Below are 23,893 nucleotides of genomic sequence, written 5' to 3' on the forward strand. Positions count from 1 at the left end.
GTGCTGTAGGAAGTAAATTTTATGTAGTTGAGTTATAGTATTACCATTAGTTACGATGTTTGTATGTTTCCGAGGGATATTGGTAAGTGAAGGTAAAGTTTATTTCTGATTAAAGGAGGGATGTCATGATAATGAATATGTATGAGATGTACCGGAAGTCACGTGGTATGAGAGAGAGATAAGAACACAAGCAAGAGAACAAAGGGAAACTGGAAAATAAAGACAACGGAGAAGTTTACCTGATAAACTTGTGTTTAATGTTTTATTAACTTCACATTTCGGGCCACAAATGTGACAGATATATTCTGACATTTTAGGCCTGAGTCCTTCTTCAAGGTATAAACAAAAAATAGGCAGGCATCTGAATTAAAGGCTGGGGAGAGAAAAGGGAAAAATAGGAAGGGAAGAGCACAGACCAACAGACAAAAGGCATTAATTGGATATGATGAGGAAAGATGAGAATTGATTTAAGCTCTGACAAAGGAGACAGAGAGAAAAGGGAAGAGAGTGTTATGAGTCCAAAGGATCCCAAAACCCAGCAGCAATAGACATTCATCAAGACAAGTAGTTACTTAAACAAAAGATGTTTTTAATTATTTTTAAACATGAAATCAGAATCAAACTTCAACTTATCTCTCTTAACATAACTAACTAAATTTAACCCCCTTTTAATTCTAAGTGCACTTGTATGTAATGTGTGTGCAAACTTAATAAAAGGTCTTTGGTTCACAGTTCAGTCTCACTTTTCATTTTTCCAAGTTCTCTGGTTGCAGGCAATTCTTATACTGTGCACAGAATTTAACATGTATAAAGTTCACCAAACTTTGGTGTTTGAAAGGTAAATGTTTACCGCTCAGGAAGTTTCTCATAGGGTTTGCAGAGAGAGATTTGTTGTTCCAGGATTTCCACAACTGAGGTACCATCATTATTCATCTCAATTTCTTGCTGATGGAACTTGCCCCATCAGGGTTCTCCAGGTGATAACCTCTTTCTTTCAGGCTACTACATAGTTCCTTTATGTTCCACTTATTCCAAGAGAAACATCAAACAGATAGCCCTTCCAGCCATCCACCACTCTGGAGCTTCTGTTTCAGTTCCAAACCAGTTTCGGCTGGCTCTCAGTTCCAGCAAGCTTTCAGTGTCACACACTCTTGCTGAGAGAACTTGTTTCACCCTTCTCTCTCTCTCTCTCTCTCTTCTGAGATACCAACTGTTAGCCACATGTTCTTTTCTCTCTCACTTGCAAAACCCCCTCCTTCTTCAGCAAAAAAATAGGAGTTTGTCTTCTTGGTCAAGCTGTTGTTTTTAGGTAAACAAGAACCTAGAAGTGACCTTTCTGTGCACTCTGTCAAAACCCTTGCAAAGAGTATATTGCAAGTGTAACCCTTGAAACAGCCTGAGTGTCTCCTGCTTGTTGCTTTAATAATGCCATTTCGATTAGCACCTACTTGTGAAATGTGCATAGCATTCTCCATAGTTTCTGTAAAGTTACTGAATATGAATTCTTCACTATTTCAAATAAGATCTGTTTTAAAGTATGTGTTTGTATGTAACCTACTCTAATTTTACCAATTTATCTCCCAAATACATCTATCACATATTCTATCACAAGAGGGAAAGCTAGAGGATAGGAGACAGGGAGAGAAAGTGTGCGGGGATGGGGGGAGGGTCAACAGAAATGAAAGAAATTAATGTTAATGCCATTTGGATGGAGTGTGCCCAGATGGATGATGAGGTATTGTCCATGGTCTCGTGCACTGCCATACTGAGACCATCTGAAAATTGGAGGAACAACACATCTGCCGTCTGGGCACCTTCCAACCAGATGTCATTAACATTAACTTCTCTGGTTTCTGTTTAACAGCCCACCCTATCTTCGCTCCCCCTGTCTCCTCCCCCCTCTCTTTTTTCCCTCTGTCTACTTTCACAGAGCCAAAATCAATTCTCACCTTTTCTCTTATCATATCCAATTAACATCTTTTGTTTGTTGGTCTGGATTCCTTCCCCTCTCATTCTTTCCCCTTTCTCTCCCAGACTTTATTGAGGAGCCTGCCTGCTTTTTAAATTACTTTGAAGAAGGTCTCAGGCCCGAAACCTCAGTAATATACTTTTATTTCTGATGGATACTGACACCAACTGAATTCCTTCAGGATTTACAGTGTGTTTATACCTCATAAAGGCGCTCTAGTATTTGCCAAATACTATAAAATATTTACATCCGGTACCGCACGGATGGCAGTCTCTTCAATCTGAGGCACCTGAAAGCTCACACCAAGACACAAGAGCAACTTGTCCGTGAACTACTCTTTGCAGACGATGCCGCTTTAGTTGCCCATTCAGAGCCAGCTCTCCAGAGCATGACGTCCTGTTTTGCGGAAACTGCCAAAATGTTTGGCCTGGAAGTCAGCCTGAAGAAAATTGAGGTCCTCCATCAGCCAGCTCCCCACCATGACTACCAGCCCCCCCACATCTCCATCGGGCACACAGAACTCAAAACGGTCAACCAGTTTACCTAACTCGGCTGCACCATTTCATCTGATGCAAGGATCGACAACGAGATAGACAACAGACTCGCCAAGGCAAATAGCACCTTTGGAAGACTACACAAAAGAGTCTGGAAAAACAACCATCTGAAGAAACACACAAAGATCAGCATGTACAGAGCCATTGTCATACCCACGCTCCTGTTCGGCTCCGAATCATGGGTCCTCTACCGGCATCACCTACGGCTCCTAGAATGCTTCCATCAGCGCTGTCTCCGCTCCATCCTCAAAATTAATTGGAGTGACTTCATCACCAACATTGAAGTACTCGAGCTGGCAGAGTCCGCAAGCATCGAATCCACGCTGCTGAAGACCCAACTGCGTTGGGTGGGTCATGTCTCCAGAATGGAGGACCATCGCCTTCCCAAGATCGTGTTATATGGCGAGCTCTCCACTGGTCACCGAGACAGAGATGCACCAAAGAAGAGGTACAAGGACTGCTTAAAGAAATCTCTTGGTGCCTGCCACATCGACCACAGCCAGTGGGCTGATATCGCCTACAACCGTGCATCTTGGTGCCTCACAGTTCGGCGGGCAGCAACTTCCTTTGAAGAAGACCGCAGAGCCCACCTCACTGACAAAAAACAAAGGAGGAAAAACCCAACACCCAACCCACCAATTTTCCCTTGCAACCACTGCAACCGAGCCTTTCCTGTCCCGCATCGGACTTGTCAGTCACCAACGAGCCTGCAGCAGACATGGACATACCCCTCCATAAATCTTCATCCGCGAAGCCAAGCCAAAGAAAGAGAGATATCTGCTTTTACTCTCTTCCTCTGGCAGCTTATTCCAGGCACTGAGCACTCCTTAAAAAATTGCACATTTCCTTTAACCTTTCCATCTCTCACTTAAAATACTCCCTAGTATTTGACACTCCCACTCCTGGGAACAAAACTATTTATCCTATCTATTTCAATCATAATTTTATATGCTTCTATGGGTTGTCCTCAGGTTCTGATGCTTCAGAAACTACAATCCAAGTTTGTCTGACTACTCCTTATAGTAAATATATGCCAATCCATTGAACCTCCCAGACCAGTGGTTGTCAACCTCATACACCACCTTAAGTAATGCCATAGGTTCTCTGTGTTTAATAAGGAATTACTTAAGGTGGTATGTGAGTGGAAAGAAAAAGTTTGAGAACCACTGTCCCAGACCATCTCTATATCTTTCCCATATTGTGGCAACCAGAAGTGCACACATTATTTGAAATGAGACCAAAGCAAAGTTTGATGCTATTGCAACATGACTACCCAACCTTCACTCTCAATGCCCTGTCCAATGAAGGCAAGCATGCTACATGCTTTCTTTACCACCCTATCCACTTGTGTTGACTCCTTCAAGGAGCTATAGACTTGCACCCCAAGATCCCTTTGATCAAAAGCTCCTGAGGATCCTGTCATTCACTGTATACTTTCCTCATGCAATTAACCTCTAGCCTTGGGATAAGGGGCAAGGTCTCATGGGCAATCTTGGAATTGTTGGTGTGTCTGCGGTTCCAGGCCACACACAAAACAAAAATTGCACTATACCTTCTGTTATTTTCCTATAAGTTCTCAATATTATCTTTCAGGTTCCCTGGCTGGGTGTTTTGATATCTGGGATAGGTGGGTGGAAGTTCATACTTGAAAATTGTAGCCAGGTTTGTCCAACAAGGTAGGTGGTCAACTGCTCACCTGCCAGTTTGGTATCTGCAGCTTTACCACAAGTATTCTCATCTCAGGTAGAGTCCTGAAATGAGCTTTGGTGGCCAAGAAATTCTGCAGCTGAATCTTTTCTATCATCATTAAATCCAAACTTTATTAATGCTCCAGGCTGCTCATCAACTTTATGATTTAAAGCAAAGTTCTTCAAGATGCCTGGACCATTCAACCATAAGTTCACATAATTCAAACCAGACACACAAATGTAAATATCATACACTAGCACAGTCTTTGGTGCTTCTTCAAGATGCACAAAAAGTGATGAAACAAGAGCTTCCCATTGGGAAATCATCCTTCAACAGGCCAATTAATTTGGTAAAGTGGTCTCAAATGGATGCTTGGTTCCTTTATTGCAAATGCATGCTGTTGGAAAGTATCAACACAGTTCAAGATAAAACGGGTACAGATTCTTTTGTTGTTCATTTAATGGAAAATTTAAATTGCTGATCCCCTGGGCTTCTCGAGGCCAGAATAAGATAGTTCTGATTCTGAGAAACTGTCGAATATTTTAGGAAGTTTGGAATACTAAAATAAGTTCTCACACTTAAAATTTGCAGAATTTTATCTCCAGAATTCATTTTATAATTTTACTGGCTACTTTGGAAGGAATAACTTGTGAACCTCATTTGCAGTTTTGAATTAAACCCATTTCAGGATTCCAGTTTTCTGCAGATTGGAAGGCTGCAGACATTAAAAAAAGCAGATAACAAATATCTTGATGGCTTATGGTCCTGGCAACAAAACGATATCAATAAACACTGACATTTACCTGAGAAGTTATTATTAGCTCTTGGTGATTAAAAAAAACATAGTTAACCCCTCAGGCTATGGGTGTGGAGTGTACTGGTATATTTTTTCTCAGTAACTATTGAACAATGTGAAAGCTTTTCTTACTCACATTATATTTAAACAGCCATTAAAACAGAAAGCCAACATCGAAGTACTCGAGCTGGCAGGGTCCGCAAGCATCGAATCCATGCTGCTGAAGACCCAACTGAATGGAGAACCATCGCCTTCCCAAGATCGTGTTATATGGCGAGCTCTCCACTGGCCACCGAGACAGAGATGCACCAAAGAAGAGGTACAAGGACTGCTTAAAGAAATCTCTTGGTGCTTGCCACATCGACCACTGCCAGTGGGCTGATATCGCCTCCAACCGTGCATCTTGGCGCCTACAGTTCGGCGGGCAGCAACCTCCTTTGAAGAAGACCGCAGAGCCCACCTCACTGACAAAAGACAAAGGAGGAAAAACCCAACACCCAACCCCAACTAACCAATTTTCCCTTGCAACCGCTGCAACCGTGCCTGCCTGTCCCGCATTGGACTTGTCAGTCACAAACGAGCCTGCAGCAGACGTGGACATACCCCTCCATAAATCTTCATCCGCAAAGCCAAGCCAAAGAAAAGAAAACAGAAAGCCAGGGAACAGACACACTGATCATCAAAAACACTATTTGCACTAATCCTGCATAAATCCAATTTTTTATTCTCCCCACAGATTCTAACTCTCACTTCCACAGTGGGGATAATTAGCGGTGGCCGACTGGATTTGGGAGTCTCCAAGTAAAGAGAGGACATTACGAAGGAAAACACAGTGGGCCAGCTGATGTTGGGCACTCTGCTTGTGTGATGAGGGGCCAGCACAAGTTCCCCTGAGGGCACCAAGTTTAACCTCTAGACTGGAGCCATTCACAAACCACTTTAAGTAATCCCTATGCCATCGGTGGTCTCTGATAATTACCAACAAGCTGGTGCTATACACAAATTTTAATTTGATGAAGTTGCACTTTGTATCACAGTGAGTCCCGTGCGTTGGAAGTGGGGAAGCACTGAACAGGAGCCGTTCCGAGATAATGCTGCAAAATTGCAGAAACCCCATCCGCTAAAGGACGGAGCTTCAGGTGCGGCCTAGAGGAAAAAGATGAGCCGCTTTGGGCTGATGTTGCCCGGCAGCTTTCAAACTCTTCGGGACAATGTCAGAGGTGTCGGCAGCCAGAGGTCGAGAGGAGAGGATGGAGCAACGGAGTTGGAGGTGGTGTCCAGTTGCGACTGGAGTTGTGGAGCCAGGCCAGGTTTGGAGGTCTAGAGATGCATTGTCCTTGGCCTTGTGGCAGACAGCACAGAAGCTATTGGGAGCTCCATAAACTATGATGTGAGGTTGCCTGTTTCCCCTAACGCTTGTGGACCTTAACATCTTGTCCTGGAGAGGATGATAACCTGACCTGTGATAGCAGCCCGCAACAGCCCTCAGGATCGGGGAACGTCCTTCTCCACTTGAACTGGTGGACACTTTTAACATCTAGTTTGCAACCGGTCTTTACTTGTACCATTGTCTAATCTCTGATTAATTAACTGTATAGGACTGTTTTTGTTAAGCTGCTCTTAAGCAGACTATAATGTGGTCTCGGGAACGTTGTATCATTTTAATTCCGTGACACTTGGTGTTAAAGTGACAATAAAGGCTAACTGACTGACTGACTTACAGCTCCACACAGACAGAACATGAGGCCAGGTTTAAACCAGCTGTGAGGTAGCTCTGCTAACTACTAGCTGTGCCACTGTGCTGCCATGTCAGAATGAAAACATTTGCTTCATGACCTTCTATAAGGAGAAATCCTCATTATAGCATGTGGGTGAAACTTTTGTTGCATTATTGACCCTGACCCTTTCTGTGCAGAAATGGGTGCAAATGCTTTAAATGTTTTGCCACAGCTCTCTTATCAAATGGCTGTGATTTTTCTTATTTTGAGATGTCCTTTCTTTGGGATCTAAACATGAATTTTAGTGTTTGTATTTTGGTCTTCCACTGTGTAGACTCTGTACCATGGCGCTACTCCACACTGTCAAGAGCTTAAACTTGGTGCCCTCACGGGAACTTGTGCTGGCCCCTCATCACACAGGCAGAGTGCCCGACATCAGTTGGCCCATTGTGTTTACCTTCGTAATGTCCTCTCTTTACTTGGAGACTCCCAAATCCAGTCTGCAAAAATAAATGTTTGCTCTGCCCTACACCCTCCCTCAAACATCTGATTTCCCTTCAGTGACGGCTCGGCTAGCTTGCTTGCTGTGGTCTGGAGATTTGGACTCAATCATCTTTTCTTTCAAAACTATGTATCTAATAATGTGTTTATTTCAAGAATGATAGTTAAGAGTTATTAGCTTGATGGAATATGGCTAGGTCAGATTCACCTGTGGGCACTGTTATGTCTGTCATATGTAATCATGTCACTGCCTGGAAAATTAGACTAGATCGTTATGTTGTTGAGTACTTCTGGATCAACTATATTATTATTGTTGAGAGACCAGCAGAAAATTCCAGAAATTCTCAGCAGGTCAGGGCACATCCATGGAGAGAGAGAGTAGCGTTAATATTTCAGATTGATGATCTTTCATCAAAACTATTTTATTGCATCTGTGGAGTCTTTATAAAGGGGCTAACCAGGTCCTGACCAGCCAGCGCTCGGATTTCACCAGGCAGGATCCCATTGATTACTGCAATCTACATCTCCCCCACTACATCTCTCCTTAACCCCCATGCCCCCTAGCCCACTCCAATCTTTGCTTAGGTCGCAAACACTAATCTCTGGCTACTCCCCTCACCCCCTTTGCTATGCCAATCTCCTGCCATTCCACCCAAATGGACACACAACATGATTGCTTTGCCACACAGGGCAGAGTTAGGTGTCATGACTGAGGCTCCTTACTATGAGCTCACCTTCAGTTTGCTTTCATTCAGAATGAAGGAATTGATTTTGGACTTTGGAGTTTGACATTTATGGAATAAGATCAGGTGGGTTCAATAGGAGGCCAGAACATAGAACATAGAATCGTATAACACATAAACAAATCTTTATTCCCAGGTGACTGTGATGAATATGATGCCCAAATCCAGCACTTGAACGTAGAACAGAACAGAACAGCATTACGATGATGTGCCAACCAATAGAAACCTACTCCACTATCAATCTAAACCAGTGGTCTCAACCTTTTTCTTTCCATTCACAAACCACTTTAAGTAATCCCTATGCCATCAGTGGTCTCTGATTAAGGTGGTATGTGAGTGGGAAGAGAAGTTTGAGAATCACTGCTCTAGACCCAATTGTTACTGAAATATTTTGCTTGACAAAATTGTCATTTCCTTTGGAGTTATGAAACCGTGTACATAATGAGTCAATTAGGTACGATTAAAACAAACTTTTTCTTTCCTCCCACATATCACCTTACTAAACCTCTAACTAATCACAGAGCACCTATGGCATAGGGAATACTTAAAGTGGTATGTGAGTTTAGTGGGGCAGTTTGAAAACCATTGATCTAAACCTTTCCTCCCTATCGCCCATAATCCTCGATTTTCCTTACATCCATGTACTGATCTAAGAGTTTTAAAACATTTTACCAGCCTCCACCACAATCTCCGATAACACGTTCCAGGTATCCACTATTCTCTGTGTAAAAACCTGACCTCTGACATCTCCCCTAGAGTTTCCTTTACTTGCCTTAAGCAGATGTACTCTGGTATTGGCCTTTACTGTCCTGGGAAAAAGGACAGCAAAGACCAATACCCTATCTATGCCTGTCAAGATAATATATCCCTCTATCCCATTCATATTCACGTGTTTATCTGGAAACCTCTTAAATTCTATGATTGTATTACTCAGCCCATTCTGGACATCCTTCATTCTCTGTATGAAAAGACATGCCCCACACATCTCTGTTAAAATTCCTCTTCTCTCCATAAATGCATGTCCTCTAGTATGTGATGTTTTTACCCTGGGGAAAGGATTCTGATTGTCCACTATTTCAATGCCTCTCTCTATATCTTTGTAAACATATATATGGTTTCCCCTCAGGTTCTTACACTCCAGAGAAAGCAATACAAGTTTGTCCAAACTCTCTCCTTTACCATCCTGGTTAACCTCTTCTGCACCCTTTTCAAAGTCTCCACGTACTTCCTCCTATGGGTCAATGAGAATTACACACAAAATTCCAAGCGCAGACTAACCAAAGTTTGATGTAACCAAAGTTTTACACATCCTACTCCTGGAATCTTGTGATTGTTTAGATACAGGGTCACACTCTTGTACATGTGCAAATTCAGCAAAATGATGCACAGTAAGAGAACTATCCTGGTCTCACAACACCTCTTCCTCAGTCAGGAAGGTACAGCAGCTCCTATGCTTCCTAAGGAGGTTGAGAAGGGCTAGGTTACCAGCCCCCATCTAGACAACATTTCGTAGGAGCACAATTGAAAATGTTCTGCCAGGCTGCATCATTGTGTGGCACAGTAGCTGCAAAGCATCAGACTGCAAGTAAATACAGAGGATCATTAAAGTGGCCTAAAGCTGTAAGCTTAACTGCCATGGATATTATTGAGTGTAATTAATGGTCCTATTGTTGTAGGAAGCTTGGCCATAATCCATAACTCAGAAACTTAGAAAAATAGGGAGAGGAGAGGCTGCCTCTCTACTTATACATTTATGGCTAACTTAGGGTCCTGTGTCAGTCACTCTTGCTGTTCATATTCCTGCCAGTCTCAATTGCAAAACTGTCTTCACATAATTCTAAAGGCCTCACTCACCTCCCAGAGTCTCAGAAATAGAGACTCAGCTTCCAAAACCTTTCTGAGGAGAATCCGCAGCAATGAAAACGACAATCGACCTAATCATTTTGGCTGCATAATCTGAGCCAACCTCAGGTCACTTGCTGCTAAAATCTACATCCATGTTTAGTTCACTCTTGACTTGACCATGGAAATAAATAATATACAGTAGTACAGCACAGCACAGGCCTTCAGCCCATGATCTCATGCCAACCCATGTAAACCTATTCTACAACAATCTACTTTTTCCCTATCACACACCCAGAACCTTTAATTTTTCATTCATCCATGTGACTATCAAAGTCTCTTCTGAAAGCCCTTATTGTACCAGCCTCCACCACCACCCCTGGAAATGCATTCCAGGGATCCAGCATTCTCTGAGTAAAAAAACATATCCCTGACATCAGCCCTCAAATTTTCTCCACTCACTTTAAACAGATGTTCTCTGCTATTTGCAAATCTGGCCACGCTTTCTTTTCAAGCCTTTGATCTTGAGCACATCCAAACACTGCAACGTGCTTCACTTTTCACCCATCTGTTCACTGACCCAAATGATCTGTTGGTCCGACAAGCTTGGATTTTATGGCCCCATCCTCGTTTAAAAATCCCTCCATGGTCTCAATGAATTCCTCCCTCACACCGAACATTGTGACCTTGTTCTTCCCTGGAGCCCCAGAGACACTTGCAATCCTTTGCTTCTGTTCTGGCCACGTGCTTATCAATTGATCCAACACCCACAGTCTTCTTGCACCTGCCATGACCCAATGACCTTTCCATCTCTCCCACACTCCTGAAATTTTTGTTCCTTTGATGAACTTTTTCTCACCTGTCCTAAAGTAGCATTGTGTGGTCAGGTGCTAAATTTAGTTTGAAAAGTCTTCTGAATTGGGAACTAGCTTAAGATTACCTGAGAGTAGCTGCTATGAATACTTAATTACAGACACAGCGATAGTAAAAAAAATCACAAATATGTACAGAAAATTGCAATACAAGAAAAATGATGAAGCAATGTACAAAAAGGTTTAAAAATACGAATAAAGAATGAAACATGGGTGGAACTATGCGCAGGAACCATGAGTAATACAATAAATACTCAGTTTCGTATGATACAATATAATTGGCTACATAGATCATATGTTACACCACAAAAGTTAAAAGAATGGAATCCAACAATGTTGGACGAATAATTCCGTTGTAAACAAAAAATTGGAACAATATTACACGCAATTTGAAAATGTGCCAAAGTGAAAACAAATTCGACGTCATGTTGATTTGTACGACCTTCTACTGAAGGCAATACTAAGAATTTTCCACTAATAATGGGAATTTGAAACTCATGACTCTGAATGCTGGTGATCATGAAAACATGATACAGCCTGCTGCTTCTGTACATGGGTTAAACCTCAGATCCCATAGTAACAAGAAACAGTTGAAGATATACTGCACTAGAGCCGATCCTTACTGCATTGATGAGATATCGTTAGCTTTATGGGCTCGTGGTACAGTAGACAAGCGGAGATGTGTAATAGTATAAATAGCCCAACCAACTTTGATCAACAGATTCTCTTGGACGCAACTAATTTTCTGACCCAAGGTTTCTATTGTAGCCTTTTGAGCTGCACACAAAGGATGATAGCACTAATTCAATTAAAGGGGTCAAAACTAATTTTGTAGATATTACCATATAGGCCATTTCCAACCAGCTGCTCTCTATTCTGAAGCAAAACAGCTTTTTCTTGATCACGAAAAACAATCTTGCTGAGGGTTTCAAAAGTGACATTGTCAAGTTTGCTGATGGCAATAGGAGTCGTAATAAAGCGATGACCTCACACACAGTGTCATCAAAACCAAGGAGCTGATTGTCATCTTCAGGAAGGGAAAACCAGAGGTGTATGATCCAGTGATTGCAGGATCAGAGGTGGAGTGGGTGAGCAAATTTAAGTTCTTGGAGGATCTTTCCTGGATCCAACACACAAATGGCATCGTGATGAAAGTGCGTCAGCACCTCTACTTCCTCAGGAGTTGGCGGAGGTTTGATACGACATCGGAAACCCTGGCAAATTTCGACAGAGATGTGGTGGAAAGTGTACTGACCAGCTACATCCATGTTCTGGCATGGGGATATCCCGAGCTGAAAGCCCTGCAAAAGGTAGTGGACACAGTCCAGGACATCACAGGTAAACCCCTCCCCATCATCAAGAATATCTACAGGGAACACTGAAGTCAGAGAGCAGTAGCAATCAACAAGCTCCATATCACCCAGGACATGCTCTGCTTTCACTGCTATCACAAAAAAGAGGTAATAGGTAGCACAGGACTTGCACCACCAGGTTCAGGAACAACTGCTATTCCTCCATCAGTCTTCTCAACAACAAACTCAATCAGGGCTGCTTAAGGACTCTTACTTTTGCACTTTATTGATTTTTTTCTCTCAGTATTGCACAGTTTGTTTACATTTCTTTATTTGTTTACATGCATACATTATGCACAGGTATTTGTGCAGAAAAAAGAATCTCAGGGTTGTATGTGATGTCATGCATGCACTTCTGACAATAAATCTGAAATTGGAATATGATTGTCCACTAGAGGAAGTGAACAAAAGCTCACTACTCACATGATACCTGTGAGGAGAGATTAAGAAGACTGGGATTACATTTTCTAGAGCTTCAGTGAACCCAAAAAATTCTTGATAATAGTTGTAAGGTTGTCATGGCTACTGCCTGTGGTATTTAGAACCTGCAGTCACAACTTAAGAGGTTGGCCATTTAAGACAGAGACAAGATAAAACTACCTCACCCAGTGGATCGTGAATCTTTGTAATTCTCTTCCCAAAAAGGCTTTGGACGTTCAGTTACTGAGAATATTCAAGATAGAGACTGATGACTTTTGGCAATAAAACAAATCAAGGGACATGGGGTTACTGCAGGAAAGTTGCATCCAAATAAAGGATCAATTTTGATCTTGAATGTGAAATAGGTCGAAGGGCTGAATGGCATATTCCTTGCATTATGCCTTTTTTTAATGTGCCTCAGCCCATTACTGTACCCACAACCCAGCCAGACAATTGGGACTTGCTGACTTTCCAACCCAAGTATTTTGAGGTGCTATTCCGGGTTATTTCTAGTCATCTTTATTGTGACCCTCTCAGAGGAGACAAATCTGACTGTGGTGGATTTGAATGTCATTAGGCACATTGATATAAAGTATGAAAAGCCTAATAATTGCTTTCGAGAAGCATTTTTGATATATTCGCTTTTTTTTATTATCCAATGAAATCCGACTGATACACACTATCAATGATTCTAAAGACTGTGTAGAACGATAGGCTTTAATACACGTTAGATTTCGACTGTCCCAACTCCATGAACTTGAAGGGAGCAGGGATTTTGACCTTTATGGCCAGGTCACAGGGAGAGGGGTTACATGGGGTCATGTCATCAGTGGGCGGGCCAGCCACGTATGTACAGAGTAGCAACAGCATATACATATACAGGTACACAACAATTCTTTATCCAAAACCTTTGGAGGACAGAGTGTTCTGAATTTCAGATTTTTCCAGATTTCGGAAAGCTAGATTTAAGTCCACCCAAATTGTGCTGCCATATCCACTGCCACCCCCTTCCAATCACGCTGCCATCTCCCCCTCACACACCCGACTCGCGCTGCTGGTCTCGCCCCCTCGACTCGCGCTGTTGGTCTCCCCCCCTCGCCCGCCTGACTCGTGCTGTCGGTTCTCCCCTCACTTGCCCAAATCGCGCTGCCGGTCACTTGCCTGCCCGACTTGCACTGCCGGTCTCTTGTCCGCCCGACTTGTGCTGCCAGTCTTCCCCCCTCGCCTGCCCGACTCACGCTGCTAGTCTCTCACCCGCCCGACTCGCACTGCTGTCTATCTCCCCACTTGCCGGATTTTGAAGCTTTCCAGATTTTAGATGTCCGGATAAAGGATTGTGTATCTGTATACATATCACTACATTCACCCCCCCTCTCCTAGAGGTTCAGCCAGTCAGAGGGCTTCCTTTGCCACTGTTACCTGCACAGCTCCGCCACTTGTATACTGGTCGATTCCATTGCTGGTCAGGTGTCTTGAGGTGGGGTGGCAGGGGGGGGAGCAAGGCTTTTGCTGTAGGGGGTGAGGTCTGGTTGTCTGTGGGGTTGGTCGTGGCGGGTGGCTCAGCTGGGCAAAGGTCCCAGGCATGTGGTGTGGGTGCCCGGGGGGCATTGCTGGTCTGTACAAAGTCCCTTTAGGGGTTGATGTGTGTGTATGTGATGGTTGGGGATGGGGATAGGTGGGTATCTTCAGAACGCGACAGGCCCCAGACAGGGACTGTGTCCTCATGGCTATCAGGGTACTGGACATGAGCGTATTGTGGATTAACTAGCAGGACCTACACCTCTTTAACCTCGCCAACCTCCTGGGGAAGGAAAACATGCATTCACGTGGGGTCATATTTGGAGCAGTGCATAGGATGGATTGGATGGCATGGAGTGCCTCTGGCAGGACTTCTTGCCAGTAAGACACCACCAGGCCTTTTGACTTGAGGGCCAGGAGGATCGTCTTCCAAATGGTGGCATTTTCTCGCTCCACCTGGCTGTTTCCCCTGGGGTTATATCTTGCGGTCCTACTAGTGGCTATGCCTCTAGCCAACAGGTACTGCCACAGCTCATCGCTCATGAGCAAGGAACCCCGATCACTATGGATATAGTCTGGGTACCCAAAGAGGGTAAATATGCTGTGGAGTACCCTGATAACTGTGGCAGAGGTCACGTTGGGACAAGAGATGGCAAACGGGAATCTGGAGAACTTGTCTACGACATTGAGGAAATAGACATTCCTATTGGTTGAGGGCAGTAGTTCCTTGAAATTGACGCTCAGCCGTTCGAAAGGGCATCCGATCTTGATAAGGTGTGTCTTGAAGAACTGTGGTTTACATTCCGCACAGACCCGACAGTGTCTGGTCAGGGACCTGATGTCCTCAGTAAGGGAGGTTCCGGACTTTTATGAAGTGGAACAACCTCGTGACTCTGGGGTGGCAAATATCATCGTGGAGCGACTGGAGGTGGTCGAGATGCGAGCTGGCGCCCTTCCCCCGGGATAGGGCATCCAGAGGATCGTTGAGTTTGCCTAGCCGGTACAGGATGTCGTAGTTATAGGTGGAGAGTTCAATTCTCCACCTCAGGATCTTGTCATTCTTGATTTTACCCTGCAGTTTTGTGTTAAACATGAAGGCGACAGCCCCGTTGGTCCGTCAGCAGGGTAAATCTTTTCCCGGCCAGGTAGTGACACCAGTGGCGCACAGCCTCAACAATTGCCTGTCCTCCTTCTTGACTGAGGAGTGCCATCTTTCGGGGGCGTGAAGGGAGTGGGAAAAAAATGTCACTGGCCTTCCCAGCTGGTTGAGAGTGGCAGCTGGTGTGAAATCGGAGGCATCGCTCTCCACCTGGAATGAGATGGATTTGTCTACGGCATGCATCGTGGCTTTAGCAATTTGGTTGAATATCACCTGGGCTTCTGCCAATAAAGGGAAACTTGTGGACCTTACTAAGGGTTAGGGTTTATCAGCATAATTGGGCACCCACTGGGCACATTAAGAAAAGAATTTTAGCACCATTTTAGCACCTTGAGGTTATGTGGTATTGGGAGCTCCATAAGGGGATGCATACGGTCGGGGTTGGGGGCAATGACACCATGTGCCACAACACATAAAAGGAGGGCCAGGCGAATGGTACTAAACACACACTTTTTGTTATAAGTCAGATTATGGGACTTGTCTGTGCTGAAAAATTTCGCCAGGTTTGTGTTGTGGTCCTGCTGGTCATGGCCGCAGATAGTGACATTGTCAAGGTTGGGAAATGTCGCTGTCATTTTATGCCTGTCCACCATCCGTTTCATCTCCCTTTGGAACACTGAGAACCCGTTGGTTACTCCAAAGGGGACCCTGAGGAAGTGATAAAGTCTGCCATCCACTTTAAAGATAGTGTATTTGCAGTCCCCTGGGCGAAGGGGGTGTTGGTGGTATGCCGATTTCAGGACAATTGTGGAGTACATTTTGTACTGGGTTACTTTATTGACCATATCGCCTATCCGTGGGAGGAGGTAAACATCCAGCTGGGTGAAGCGGTTGACCGTCTGGCTGTAATTGATCACCACATTGGGTTTACTTCTGACACTGACCACCACAACTTGGGCTCACCACGGGCTTGAACTGTGAGCTATGAACCCTTCCAGGAGTCGCAGCACCTTGGACTTTATAAATACCCAGTCCTCAGCGCTATAGCGCTAGAGCGATGCCTCCGATTTCACACCGGCTGCCACTCTCAACCAGCTGGGAAGGCCAGTGACATTTTTTTCCCACTCCCTTCATGCCCCCGAAAGATGGCATTCCTCAGTCAAGAAGGAGGACAGGCAATTATGGAGGGGATAGGCAGAGGGTGGAGAGGCCGCAGTCGGGGGCCGGCTGCTGGGGGGAGAGGGTTGTGAATCGTTATGGGTGGTGTGGTCCTTCGAACGCCATCGTCACACTCTTAAACTGGATCTGGAAGTCAAGGGCCAGGAGTATCGGCGCAGAGAGCTGTGGAATCACAAGCAGTTGAAAGTTATATAGTATTCTTCCTCCAGCATTAACGACACTACACAGTACCCCCGGGTCTCAGTGGCCATAGAGATGATGTCGCTCGTGGGTCTGACAGAGAGAGAGAGAGTTTCTGGACAGTGTCTGGGTGGATAAAGCTCTCTGTGTTCCCACTGTTAAACAAGCAATTCATCCCTTTTCTGTTTACCTCAATCTCCATCATCGAGTGGTCAATAGGATGAAGGTTGCCCTGGTTCAGGGTAACAGAAGCCATGATTGGGTCATCGTTGTCACTGTTGGAGGGGAGGCCCGACCAGTAAGATGGCAGCCTTCATGTTGACCATTGTCGCATTGGAGGAAGGAGGAGGAAGTGATATCAACCAGGCAGCGGATGGTGGAGATGATGTCACCCAGGAAGGCGGAGGAGATGCTGGGTAAGATGGCAACTCCCGGGTTGTGCATGCGGCCAAGCCGTTCGAAGCTGGATGTGACGTCAATGACGTACTGCTCACTCGGGAGGGTTTGAACAACTTACAGACATGCTGGTAATGTCCTTTCTTTCTGCACCCCAAGCAGGTCGCCTCCTTAGCCGGACAGAGTCATCTGGGGTGCTTCAACTGGTCGCAGTAGTGGCACCTTGGGTGCCCAATCGCAGTGGCGGTTGCGGTAGGGTCATGGCTCGTTATTGCGGAAGCCGTCTGTGATACTGGCTCCCAACATGACGGCACATGGAGGCCCTGTTCTTACTGGCAATCTCGTCAGCATTGCGTTGGGCCAAGTCGAGGGACTGAAGGTTCTCTTCAGGGGCAGCTTGTCCTCCTCGAGCTGTCAGTCCTCATTCCAGCCACACAGGCATCTCAGACCATCTCCTCCAAACACTGGGCTACGGAAAGAGAGGCTGTAGCAGTGACCCAGCAGTCTCTCCCCAGGTCGTGCAGAGTTCAGAGAAACTCGTCCATGGACTCATTGGGTTGCAGTCTCCTCAAGGCTAGCCATTACTCTGAGTACACTTCATTCACCCGGGGTTGGTAGAGGTTGTGGAGCTCAGCCATGGCCTCTGGGTAGGTCATGAAGTTCCGGATCACCAGGTATGCTCGCTGGGTGGCCAACTCTAGCTTGCAGGACCTTGAGTTTCTTTTTATCCGAGTCCACTAGTAAGTTTGTGAAGCAGGCAATCCACTGCTCGTACTGTTCAGCAGCTCTGGGCATCTGTGGATCGATTTTGAGTCTGTGGGGTCTCAGCAGCTTGTCCATCCCACGTGGAAAATTAATGTGTATTAAATTGACATGCTCTATCTCCAAAGACTGAGTGAGAAACGATAGGCTTTAATACACCTTAGATTTCAGCTGGCCCAATTCCATGGGCTCGAATGAATGGAATGGGGCAAGGAGGTCAACATTTATGGCCAGGTCACAGAGGAAGGGAATACATGGGGTCGAGCCTTCATTTTTGCAGGCTAGCCACCTATGTACGGAGCAGCAGCAGCATGTACGTATATACATATCCACACCACTGAAAAATCAAACCAGATAGTAACTGAGGGATAAAGTCAACTTAGCTGAATTTACAGCTCTAGGAAAGTGAGTAATTCCAATCATTTTGGATGAACTTAAAAGGCTACAATTAATTGAATTTTGCGGCACTTATATAATTGCTGGTCCAAAGCAATTCAGTGAAACGCTGGCTATATTAATTATAAACTTTGCTCACAGAGAAGATTACTTTTGTGGCACGGAAATCACATGGGTTTTCCCTTTGATGTTTATAGCTGCTGGTGTGAATAATTGATTTCTTGCTGGCTTTTAATCCAGTTATGGCTGTTTCCCCTGCTGACTGAGTAAACACCAGCGCCTCTACTTCTGCATGAGTTTGCACAGGTTTGGTTTTCAACAAAAACCTTAGCAAACTTCTACAGATGTGTTGTGGAATGTGTGCTAACCAGCTACATCATGGCCTGGTTTGGGGGCACCAATACTTCTGGGCAGAAAGCCAGTTCGAGTAGCAGTTAAGGGAATGCTGTTACAGCCCAGTTATCGGGACTGGGGTTCAAATCCAAAGCTATATGCAAGGAATTTGTACGTTTTCCCCGTGTGTGGGTGAGTTTCCTCCGACTGTTCAAAAACATACAGGGGTTGTAGATCATTTGGGTGTAATTGGGTGGCACGGGCTCATGGGTCAAAATGGCCTATTACCGTGCTTTAGGTGTAAATTTAAATTTTAAGAAGCCCTGGAAAAGGTACTGAGCACAGCTCAGTACATCACAGGCAAAACGCTCCCCATTATTAAGCAAACCTACGTGCAATGCTGCTGCTGGAGAGCAGCAGTGATCTTCAAAGATCCACGCCACCCAGGACATGCTCTGATCTCGATGCTGCCATCAGGAAAGTGCCACAAGCCTCTTACTACCAGGTTCAGGAACACTTGCTACCACCTCCCCCACCCCCCCCTCACCATTAGACTCCTGAACAACAAACTCAATCAGAGAGTCATTTAAGGACTCTTAATTTACATGTTATTTGTTACTGATTCTGGTTTTTTTTGTGTGTGGCAGAGTTTGTTTACATTTATTTTGTTGTTTGCATTCCTTTCTTCTGTAATCATTTATTTTCTTGAGCTTATTTTTTGCACTGCCAATAAGTAGAAACTTTGTCTGGCCCGCGGGAAAAAAAATAGCATTTGATGTCATGTATGTACGCTGCCAATAAATATGAACAAATATGCCAGTGGCAGAACAGCAGAAATTTACAGAGTCTATTCTTCCTCTGTTGCAAAGCAATGAGCTGCTCAGAAACACTAACCTCCAGTGCTCAAGGATTGGACACAGATGCCATTAAAAGCCCTTCAGCTTTGAATGGCCTCATTCAATTGACATTTGCTGAGGCTTTGGCAATCTCCCTCAAAAAGTAGTGGAAGCAAAGTCCTCCAACGTTTTTATGTCTGAAGTAAATAGGTTCTTGATATATAAAAAGTTCCCATTGGTAGAAGGGAATGCTGACTTGAGGTTTCAATCACAGCCGACTCCAGGGGCTGAACAGCCTCTATTGCTTTGAAATTTGTTCAAACTTTTGTATTTTATTTTTCAGAGTGCTTTCAATCAGTTAATAACAGGTGAAATTTTTAAAATGATCTTTTTTTAATTAATTAGTTAACAACCTGATAGCCATTGGAAAGAAACTATTCTTCACGCTGGAGGTGCTGATCTTCAGACTTCCATATCTTCTACCCAAAGGTAGCAGTGAGAAGAGGTTGTGACCAGTGTGATGGGGTTCCTTCATGATGTTGGCTGCCTTCTTGATGCAGTGCCTTACACAGATGCCTTCAATGGATGGAGGATCAGTGCCCGTGATGGACTGGCTGGGTTTCCTCAACTTTACAAATATCTGCATTTTGGGCATTTGAATTACCAAACCAGGTTATGGGGCAACCAGCCAGTATACTTTCCACAATACCCTTGTAGAATTTTGAAGTTTGATCAAGTATTTGAAGACATGCCAAATCTTAGCAGACTTCTTATAAGATACAAAAGATGGTGTGGCTTCTTTTCAGTTGCCTCAATGCCTTGGCTCCAATGCAAAGCTTCTGATATATTGACTCCCAGGAACTTGAAGGTACTAATCCTCTCTACCTCTGTCCCATCAATTGGACAGGTGTAATATCCCTTGGTTTCTCCTTGCTAAAATTAACAATAAGCTCCTCAGTCTTGGTGACTTTGAGAGCAAGGTTATTGTTCTGCCAGGTTCTCAATTCTTATCCTGATTCCTGACTCATCATCTCCAGTTATTTGTCAGGATCAAATGTTGTTCCTTTCCAAAAACTAGTTAGTGATTTTTGATTTACATGGAACAATGACAAATATGAATTTTTCCAAAGAGTGAAGAATATAATTCATGAAATAGTTTAAAAGCCAGCAAGAAATCAATTATTTTGTCAGTGGGGAAAGCAGAAAATAAATCTTCATTCCTAATGCACTTGAACACTGTATCCCACAAACCTCTTTTGGTGTTAGTTACAATTAACAAAGAACAAAGAATTTCTCTCTCACATAAGGGGCTATAGGAAGTCTGGCATTTCCTGAATACTGCTTGAAGCTTCTTGATGTTACCCCAATCAAGTTTATTAAGTAAAGTAATTTTATTAAAATATTTGTGATAATCAGTTACCAAAGAACATTTTAATTAACAGATCAGGAACATGAGAGAAATATTGTGAAGAAAATGATGCAAATCAAACTCATCCATTTCTTGCATATGACAATATCCTGGAGGTATTGGCGGTCAGAAAATGTAACAAGCTCACTTAGTTGTAGCAACTTTCAAGTTTGTTTCCTTAGATCAAAACATTTTCCAGAATTGGATTGAGAATGAAGAGTTGTCATTGCAGCTAGAAGCCATTTTTAATCCCAACTGAGAATATATTTAACTGTACAAATATCCAAATGAAGACGACAAACTTTTTGAAAAGAGGTTTTATGATATTTTTGAATAATGCTCTGATGGATAGTTGTGGTCAGCAAAATGTTGCATTGTCGCAGCGCTCCTACATGAACTCTATTAATCGTTTCTCCTCCAACGTTTTACAGATTGTACAATATCAAAGGACTGGTGAAAGCTATCTTAAAACAAAACGACAGTCTCCCTGACAGATGTGTGTCAATTCAGTTAAAATAGAATGAATGCTTCAGGGTTAGTCTGGCACAAAAACAAATGTTATTCCATGAATTAAGAGTTAGGCAACATTAATTGAATATATTTGCATTTACAATTCAGGATGTGTAGTGATATGATTATATGAACTGGCTGGCCCGCCCTCCAGATGACCTTCTACCTTGGTTCCTCCCCTAGTCCTGTCCATGTGACCCCAGACCATAAAGGTTGAGTCCCCTCTCCTTCCTGCCTATTCCTAGCCTTGGACCCGGGCCAGCAGTCTCTAGTACAATAAAGACTATCGTTCCCCTCAGTCTTTATCTGTGTCATTATTGGGGCTACTGATAGCGCCCAACAATTTATTGTACTAGATTTTGGAGGTCTCCGGTAATGGAGAAATTGCTGCGCCCAGAACGGCTAGAAGTTGACCCCAAGTCCCAGGTGCTTCGGTACTCTTCGAGCAGTGGATGAACTGCTTCAATAATTTCCTCAACACTGCTGTTGAGGTGGTCGACTCCGATGAGAAGTTAAAAATCCTTCAGGCACGAGTTGGCCAGAGGGCCTTCCTGACCATCCAAGGCAGCATGACCTACAAAGAGGCGATGGCTGAGCTACAGGTGCTGTACAAGCCTAAAGTGAACATGGTATACTCCTGTTAACTGCTAGTGTCCAGAAAACAACAGCCTGGTGAGTCCACTGAAGAGTTTGTTGGGTCTCTGGTCACACTGGGAAAAGACTGTTTGGGAGAGCCCACGGCCACTCTATCCCTAATCCAGTGCGTGGAAGAACTGATTCGAGGGGCCTGCGTGTCGAGTCTAAGATCGGATTACATTCAGCAATGACTCCTCGAGGAGGATTCGCTCCCGCTCAAAAAGGCTATCAGGACTTTAGACTGGGCCCAGCACCATGTGGTGCCGATCGTGGGCAGAAGCGGGCCATCTCCTTATGTTCCACCAGAAGGGCCTTCGGCTTGGGACTCAGCGTCGGGCGTTACTGACCCGACCACAGCTGCAATAACACCGATGGCATCGACGAGATGCAACTTCTGCGGGCAGTCCAAGCATTTGCAATGCTTCTGCCCTGCAAGAGGGGCTACGTGTTTGGGCTGCGGGAAGAAGGGCCATTACCAGAAGGTTTGCAGGTCCCGACTGCAGTCTGGGAGCAGTGTGGCGTGCATTCCAGAGGAGCTTCCAGAACTGACCGCATAGACGGTAAGGGGAGCGCCATCTTGTCGGCCATTGCTCCCAACCTCAGCCTACCGCCCCGATGATGTCACTTCCGACTACCACGACTCCACTTCTGCCTTCTTCCTCATCGAACACTGCATGGTCAACATGGAGGTTGCCATCTTGGGAAGGCCTCCCCACTGACGACGATGAAGGGATGACGATCATGGCATTGGTCACCTTGAATCAAGCCAGCCCTCACCCGATCTCAAATTCCATGATGCGGATCGAGGTGAATGGGCATGAAACAAACTGTCTTTTTGATAGCAGCAGCACGGAAAGTTTCGTACACCCCGACGTGGTCTAGAGACTCTCACTCCCAGTCCGACCCATGACCGGGACGGTTTCAATGGCTGCAAGGGACCGACAGTTCAGTATCTGGGGGTATTATGTAGTGCCGTTGATGGTGGTCGGGGGAGGGGGGGGAAAGTGTTTTAATGATTTTGTATTGTTAATTATGTCCTGCCTCTGTGTGCCAATCCTCCTGGGCCTTGACTTTCAGAGTCAGTTCAGGAGCATGACGATGGCGTTCGGGGACCGCCAACCACCACTGTCCATCCACAGCCACCAGTCCCTGGCAACCCCTTGTGGTCCCAGCACTCAGCCTCTGGCACTGTCCTGTGGTCTCAGCACTCAGCACCGTCCTGCAGCATCACCACTCTACGGGTGCCCCTCCCATCACTGTTTGCGAACCTCACCTCGGATTGCAAGCCAATCACCACCAAGAGTAGGTGCTGTAGTTCAGAAGACATGTAGTTCATCCAGGCTGAGGTTCAACGACTCCTGGTGGAGGGGATCATAGCCTCCAGCACCAGTCCCTGGAGAGCGCAGGTCCTCGTGGTCAGAGGTGCGGGCAAGCCCTGGATGGTAATTGATTATAGTCAGACCATCAATTGCTTCATACAGTTGGACACATACCCGCTACCCTTGGTCAATAAGACCGTTAAGTACAGAATTTTTTCGACTATTGACCTTAAGTCGGCCTACCACCAACCCCCCTCTATCCAGCCGATCGAATCCATACGGGTTTCGAGGTGGACGGGAAACTTTTCTACTTCCTGCGGGTGCCTTTCAGGATTACTAGCAGTGTGTCTGCCTTTTAGAGAGTAATGAACCGGATGGTGAAGGAACACGGGCTGATGGCAACGTTCCTCTACCTTGACACTGTCACCATCTGCGGCCATGATCTGCAGGACCACGACACAAATCTTGCAAAGTTTTTGCATGCGGCCAAGTCCCTCAACTTGACGTACAACAAGGACAAATGCTTATTCAACACGGAGCACCTGGCCCTCCTTGGATGCGTCGTGGCACATGGTGTCATTGCCCCCGACTCAGACCGCATGTGACCCCTCATGGAGCTCCCTGTCCCAAACACCCTGAAGGCGTTTAAGTGGTGCCTGGGGCTGTTTTCCTACTACGCACAATGGGTGCCCAATTACGCTGATAAGGCCCATCCCCTAATTCGTACGACTACCTTCCCATTGTCGGCGGAGGCCCAGGCTGCTTTTAACCAAATTCAAGGAGACATTGCTAAGGCCACGATGTATGCCGTGGATGAAACCGTCCCCTTTAAGGTGAAAAGCGATGCCTCCGATGTTGCACCGGC

At 45.0% G+C, this 23,893-nt stretch overlaps 1 protein-coding gene across 8 annotated transcripts in view; it reads right to left on the reverse strand.

The window, feature by feature from the left end:
• Nucleotides 1–23,893, reverse strand: part of LOC138758024 (E3 ubiquitin-protein ligase MARCHF1-like) — a 459,755-nt gene that overhangs the window by 34,209 nt on the left and 401,653 nt on the right. The window contains exon 2 of one of the 8 annotated variants that reach the window (XM_069926301.1): nucleotides 22,983–23,144. The exons of 6 other annotated variants lie outside the window; for them this stretch is intronic. In XM_069926301.1, the coding sequence (XP_069782402.1) occupies nucleotides 22,983–23,045 (63 nt within the window). In that variant the 5' untranslated portion in view covers nucleotides 23,046–23,144. Of the gene's footprint in view, nucleotides 1–11,526; nucleotides 11,608–22,982; nucleotides 23,145–23,893 lie in introns of those variants that run through there. One more of the 8 variants, XM_069926302.1, reaches the window with a different exon arrangement.

Source organism: Narcine bancroftii, chromosome 3 (genome assembly GCF_036971445.1).
Source record: "Narcine bancroftii isolate sNarBan1 chromosome 3, sNarBan1.hap1, whole genome shotgun sequence".
Classification (NCBI taxonomy): Eukaryota; Metazoa; Chordata; class Chondrichthyes; order Torpediniformes; family Narcinidae; genus Narcine; species Narcine bancroftii.